The 6913-nt window shown below is 43.6% G+C and overlaps 1 protein-coding gene across 1 annotated transcript in view; it reads left to right on the top strand.

Annotated features, from left to right (window-relative positions):
- The first annotated feature begins 1452 nt into the window (after positions 1-1452).
- The window catches only part of LOC104966496 (phosphatidylinositol 3,4,5-trisphosphate-dependent Rac exchanger 1 protein), a 24037-nt gene continuing 18576 nt past the window's right edge, over positions 1453-6913 (top strand). The window contains exons 1-4 of the mRNA XM_010795683.1: positions 1453-1601; positions 1684-1769; positions 3767-3906; positions 5114-5258. Coding sequence (XP_010793985.1) covers positions 1453-1601; positions 1684-1769; positions 3767-3906; positions 5114-5258 — 520 coding nt within the window. The remainder of the gene's footprint in view (positions 1602-1683; positions 1770-3766; positions 3907-5113; positions 5259-6913) is intronic.

The raw sequence follows: 6913 nt of genomic DNA, 5'->3' as shown, positions 1-6913 counted from the left end.
AGCCTGTGAGCAGTGATTAACAGTGTGTATGAATATTTTGCCTAAGATATATTAAAGTATGAAAACGGTAAGCAGTGCAAGTATAGTATAACATATATAGATATTAAATTTCATGATAATTGATTAAACATTGCTGCGGAACAATGATGCAAAATGTGAATGGAAGTGGCGACGTAAAACTGACACAAAACAACAAACAAACTTTTGCCGAAGCCAATGGAGAGCTTCATCAGCAGGCATGGGGTGGTGTTAAAAACCACCAATGGAGCCCGCTCAACATCGAGATACCAGCGAGTCGTTTGCCCATCAAAGATTTCGCTTCCGCGCCCGTGGAGAGGAAACTGCGGCGCCTCGCCGCTGCCTCTGCTCTCAAGGTGCGGCTGTCTTTGTCCCGCGAGATTTCAAACGTCTCATGTGAGCGAGCCTCCAGAGCAAGTCGGGCAAATGACTAACCATCATTGCAACGCTTCACGAGCAAACGTTGATTCGAAATTGCGGCAGGTCTCGCCTTGTCTCAAACAAGCCTTATTCACTACATGTCAGTAGTGCGAACCGCAGTAGACAAAAGGCGTTTGCATAGGCCAACACGTCATGTTTTATGATGAAAAGGGTTGGGTCAATATGACCCGCTGGCGGAATAGATAACAACAACAGAGGGGTGCCCTGCATAACACACTTTTGTGGTGTGTGTGTGTGTGTGTGTGTGTGTGTGTGTTGTGTGTGTGTGTGTGTGTGTGTGTGTGTGTGGTGTGTGTGTGTGTGTGTTGTGCTGGCGGAAATAGGTAACAACAACAGAGGGTGCTACATAACACACTTTTGAGTGTGTGTGTGTGTGTGTGTGTGTGTGTGTGTGTGTGTGTGTGTGTGTGTGTGTGTGTGTGTGTGTGTGTGTGTGTGTGTGTGTGTGTGTGTGTGTGTGTGTCAAGAGACTTTACAGCATGTGTGTGCCCCCCCGTGGTAAATGATTGCCCCCCCATTCGATTTTTTCTGGAGCCGACCCTGAGAGCGCTGAACACACACGGCTCTTATTAAAACAGCGCTTTCTCACCGGAGTACTTTCCCCCGTCATTCTTAAAGTACCATACTAATGAAACGGAGGAATAGTAACGTTTTTAACGGCAGGGTATCGCGGTATACCTTTCAAGTATAGGTACACCGTGCAACACTAGTCAGGAGTCAGTGTCTCTCCCCCAAACTCACACATATAAAATTCGATATGAACTGAAGAGCCGCATGAAACTAGGCAAAGAGCCGCGGGTTGGCCACCCCTGCACTAGACGGTGATTTGAAAACCTGAATCATACTTTATCTGATCCTAATGCTTTCGGTCTCTGTTACACCAGAGTGAAAATCCATCAATGCGATCCCCACCTGAAACTCTTAACTGTGCAAACCGGGGCTAATGGAGGGAGCTGAAAATAACCACATTCTGTTTCCTGTCTGTGCGTCCAGATGGCGGGTCTGCAGGTGAGCAGGAAGATCTTCACCATCAACGAGGACCTGCTGTTCCTGCGGCCCTTCTCCGAGGTGGAGACCATGATCAGCCAGGCCTTCTGCATGCGACGCTCCCTCCGTCTGCTAGTTGCCACCAAGGCCAAGGAGTAAGGGAACACACACACTCAAATCACACACCTACACACACACTTAAGTGCACCCTGGTCTGACTGGTCTTTTCTCATCCAGGATTGTGAAGATCCCTGACAACCCAGACAGCCTCTCCTTCAGACTGCGAGGCTCCTCCCCTCCACATGTGCTCGCTGTCAGGAAAGGTGAGTGGTTTCACCTGAAGGGACTTTTTTTTGACCAAATGGTATAGGTCTAACAGGTAGTGAATTCATTTCAGGACAACTTCTGTTAGTGCTGTGTGGAGGATAACAAGCAAGATAGCACTGAAGTGTATAATGTGTGGCATTTTTCCTTTACAATGTCTAGATCTATCTTATATATTTTGTTCAGGTGTCTAAATACATTATTCCAAATATATCCAAAACATTTTAAATCTAGTTCAAGCCATATTTTATTTATAAGTTAACAGTATGTTTTATTTTGATGCTTGTTATAGCATTGCATACCGTTGGTGCATTTGTCATCATTGTGGTTGTCAGCCTGAAATGGACTTTTTATCCAGTTTCAAGTCACAGTTTTACACTTACACTTATTTCAAATTACACTTTTTGAAATAATGGTCTCAAAGATTTACATTTTTACCGCATGAGGTGATTTTAGTAATTGGATATCTAGTTCTTAGGTAATCAAAGAAATTAGCCAAGAGATCGTCATCAAATTTGAAGGATTAATCAAGATTGTTTTTTAAATTTTGGTTTTAATCTTCGGTTTTTATTGTCTTGGTGAGAAAGAGACCTCAGTAAATAATTTGGAGAAGCTTACTGCTATAATAAACTCCCATGATCCCACACTTTAATACTTTTTGATCACCCAATTGAATCCTCATTATAATGAGTTGTGTTCCTTCTTTAATAAGCTCTCATACCAAAACATTTAGAAAAAAGTAACACTAGACCTTGGAAGTCACAAGAGAGCATATAATATAGTTATTTCATATTACAGGATGTTTAACGGAAAGTGATCTCTTAACTCATTTAACAGTTCACAGCCCCCGGCGAAATATAATTAAAATAATATTTCTTGAATTCACTTAGACATATATTTCGGTTACGACCTGCAGATCTGTTGACAGGTTTACGGGACTTTGAGCTTGTTATTGCAGTGCCTGTGTCAGCAGACGCTTTGAAAGTGTTCACTGTGTCAGGAAGACAAATAATTCTGAGTGAATTGGAGGGAAAGATGAGGTAACTCTAGCCTCCAACCACCTGTTACTTTCTGCTTTTAGTGAGCCTCTATTAGGCTTTTATGGCCACTTGTCAGCCAGACAGCTTGCTGACAGGGTGCAAACCCCTAATAGACTAAACTCTACTTTTAAAACACACACACACACATTGCCCGGTGATCAGAGAGGCATAGGTAACTGAAAAGCACCGCTTCACTTTTGTTCTCTCTTCTCATTCCTCCTGCTCTGTCCTTACAACCTCATAACCAGATGTTGTAAGCAACTAGACTGACTCGAAACGGCAATTTGATGAAACCAAATGTGTTAACCAGACAGAAGCAGGAGAGGAAACATGCAAAGAAAACAGCGAGGAGAGGAGCCGCCAGTTGGTGCAAAGCAGGAATGTGATCTGGTGGTTTTACTTTATTACGGCAGGGGGACTTCTCCACTTACTCCCCCTCTCACTTTCCCCCCATTCCCTTCTCTTTCCTAAGTTCTTGTATCACTCATGGCTCTGCTGGTGTACAAGACACGTTTTTCCATCTGATATTCTCCAGTTGTGTCCTTTTATTTCCCTCAATCAGTCCCTGTGTGATATCCATGCGTGGCTCAGGTAATGGCAGAGTTAGGTAATTGCTGGCACCCTGGGTGGGAAGTGATGCCAGCGCTGGTATTTTTAGGCCCGGAGAGTACGATGATTTGAGGTGTTGATTGGACTTCCAGGCTGCAATGCTATTATTAGTGACGGTGTGTAACAGCATCGAACTGAGTAATTTTCTATTTTCCTGGAGGAACACAGTGGGCGAGGTTGTGTACACACATAGGGGAATTGAGTCGAAAACACAAGAAAAAGTTAACTTGTAGATTTTTATGGGTGAAACAACACTTTGAACTCCTTCCCGGCGTAAATTACATGTTTTCAGAACCTGTTGTGTACAGTTTCACTGATTTGACTTTGACTCTTTAAACACGCTGCAGGCTGGGAAGCGGCGGGGGCGGGGCTTCAGCCTGGACAGGTCATCCAGAAGGTCAACGGCAACAACATGAACCACAGCGACTACCAAGGGGTCCTGGAGCACTTCAGCGCGCAGCACACTCACCAGGAGCCTCCCCAAGCGGTGAGGGGACACGTGAAAAACACACACACTTTTTCTTAACTGTTTATTTATTGAGAACAATTATAGAAAAGGTCATTTAACTTGAGCTTTTACAGTCCTTGTGTGTGTTGTTATGACTCCCTATGTACCGCGGTAATCCTTAAGTGCTTTATTTAAGTAATTCCACAAAGTAGTTGATCACTTACAGTTTGGAATGCCATTCAACAATGTGCGACAGCTCACTAAATTCACATTTGATGAGCTAAGAGACCGAAGAACCCCAGTGACCCAGACATTCCTGCTCTGAGACACTACATAAAGCAGCATTAGCGTGACAGCTACAAATACCCAAGCGACTTTGAAAATAATCTAAATGTATTCATAACTTTAAGGATTTCACTGACCTCACTACACACTTGCTCTTTAAAATCTTGTCGTCTGCGGTTTTGCGACATTCTTTGTCATTTCATCTTGGCTCCAACAGTGGGTGGCCCTGTGATCCCAAACATAAATGACTGGCTGACACTTTGTCGCTGCAGGCCAATAAGTGAGAGTTGAACATTTTTCACTTGTAGATGCAATCCTGCCAGAGAGAAGAAGTAGCCCAGGGCAACCAATGAACAACTCATTTCCACTGAATCTTCACCCATTCCTGCTGCCAAGATTGTTATTGGTGGAATTATCTTTTAAAGAGGTTTATTTTTAGTGGATACTAGTGTTTGAACCCCATACATTGCCAACTTTTAAACTGCAAAGCTTTGTGTGGTTTCCTACAGCAGCAGTCCAAGACTCCAGGCAGTATTTCCCAGAGTAGGATGTCCTGCTCTCTTAAATCACATTGTTTTGTTTAGGTTTATTTAGCCTGGCCTACTCTTTTGGCAAACCCCAATGAACAGTCTCAGCTGAGCAGCCCCTGTTTTGAACTTCCAGTTAATGTTTGCCGGTCGATTTAACAGCAGGATAAATTACAAGGATGTTGTCGATGTGGCTGACTGCACTGCCGGGTTTAGGCCCTGATTTCCTTGTCGGGTGTAAAGTGTCAATGTCCTAAGATTGTTCCCTTCAAAATTGTGTGTACAAAGTAAACTTACAGATACATTTGCATAGCTAAATATCCATTATTTTGCTCTTTTCTTTCTTTCCGCGTACTTATTCCTCGATTACGTCCTTATTTGATTTCCAATAATGACTTTTTGCACATTTTAATTATACCTAATGTTTCCCCCAGTGTCAGTGGGTGTATCATGCATTTGAGGATGTGGAAGAGCTCCAAGGAGAAGGAGGCACAGGTGAGAAGGAGGAGAGTCCTTTCAGTCCTTACCCAGTGGAGAACGGCTCCGACCACGAGGATGAGAACGGCACAAATGGAACAGGTGAAAAGATGTGTTAAATTGCATCATCTGAAAATGTCCCAAAGTCAGGAGTCAGGACATAGATATTTTTCACTACAATGTTGTCAAAAGAAGGCAGACATGCAGTATCTTTAACCCTTGATCTAGATTGGTAAAAATCACTAAATGTAAAAGAAAACATATGTATTTTCGGGGGCAAACTGTCCCTTTGAATACAAACTGTAGCTGCCTTTGTGTCTGTGTAGATCGATTACAGGTTGGGTGGTTGGAAATCAGTCGCTGCCAAAAACATTACATCATAATATTATGTTTCTCCTAATTTGTTATTCTCACAAGACCTCTGAATTTAGCAGTAGTCAGCAGTTACAGTAATTTTACCCTGTATATGGAAAATCCTCAATTTGAAAATTACACATGCTATATATGGAAAGTAGTTACAGATGAGGACCAACGTTGAGTCAGTGTATATGTAATAAGTGAGCAATTCTTTCTTACAGTGCTGGTAGGGTAAATGGACTTGACAGGCATGCCTTAACATGTGCCATTACTAAATGGATTTATAATAATATTATTAGTCTTTTGCAAGCTTCAGAGGGTTTGTAATACAAGCTTTCTTTTCCGCATGGGCCAATAACATTCTAGGACATGACTCTACATCTGGATAAACCTTTATTTTTTTTAAGTTTTCCAATTCTTCATTAAAATAAAAATAAATGTATTTTCAGAACTTAAAGGGGACCTATCATGCAAAATGCACTTTTGTACGTCTTTTATACATGAATATGTGTCCCTGGTGTGTCAGGGAACTCACCGAGTGTCAGAAAACACAACCCTCTCAGCCTCTCTCTTTTCCTCCATATCCAAATCTCTAAAAACGGGGCTGCAACGGATCTGATACAGACTGATGCAGATTTGAAATTGTTCTGACGTCAGGAACGGGGTGCTCCGCCTATATGGGCATGTGATGCCCCTGTGGGTTCATCAGTAGAGAGGAGGTGGCTGTCCTGTCTGTGCTGTTGTGATTTGTGATTGCATTGATTGCAGTAACTCAGGGCACCTGGGTCTGGTGCCCTGCAGCTATTTAAAGCCTCTCTGCTCCTCTCTGTGCTCTCTCTGCTTCTCCCTGCAGGCACCCCGGTTTTTGTTGAGTATATTATGAGTTCTATTTCGTCCCTACTGACCGCCAGAGGCGGTGCTTTCAGCACTGGATATGTCCATCGCACGCATGCGCAGTTCGAGTACCAATAACAACAAAGTCACCTGTGACCCACGTGACTACGGCTACATAGGCCGGCGTCATTAGTGGATCGGTTCCTTTTCATCTTCTCGCTTCGCGAGAGTACCGCGGCTACATTCTTGTAGCCTACAGCGTTCTGGTTTGAACGTTTGATATGAGGGATTTCTCTGCAAGCAGCTGGCCGCGTGCAGCTTCGCGACTGACAGTCGGAGCTACGGGTTGTTAACGCGTCCTCCAGGAGCTGTGGCCGGCTGTGCGCTGTGCAGAGCCTCGACGGACAGGTTTGTGTCAACTTGTTGCTGGTTATGGCTGTGTCCCCGCACCCTCTCCCAGCTAAGTGGTCCTGATTGCTGTCTTATTTATTGTTTGGCTTATACTTTCTGGTGACGACAGTGTTCCCGCTTCCTCTCCCATAAAGTTGCCCTTATTATGCTCTTTT

Source organism: Notothenia coriiceps, unplaced genomic scaffold (genome assembly GCF_000735185.1).
Source record: "Notothenia coriiceps isolate Sejong01 unplaced genomic scaffold, NC01 NC01_scaffold00037246, whole genome shotgun sequence".
Classification (NCBI taxonomy): domain Eukaryota; kingdom Metazoa; phylum Chordata; class Actinopteri; order Perciformes; family Nototheniidae; genus Notothenia; species Notothenia coriiceps.
This window is presented reverse-complemented; position numbering and strand designations above follow the sequence as displayed.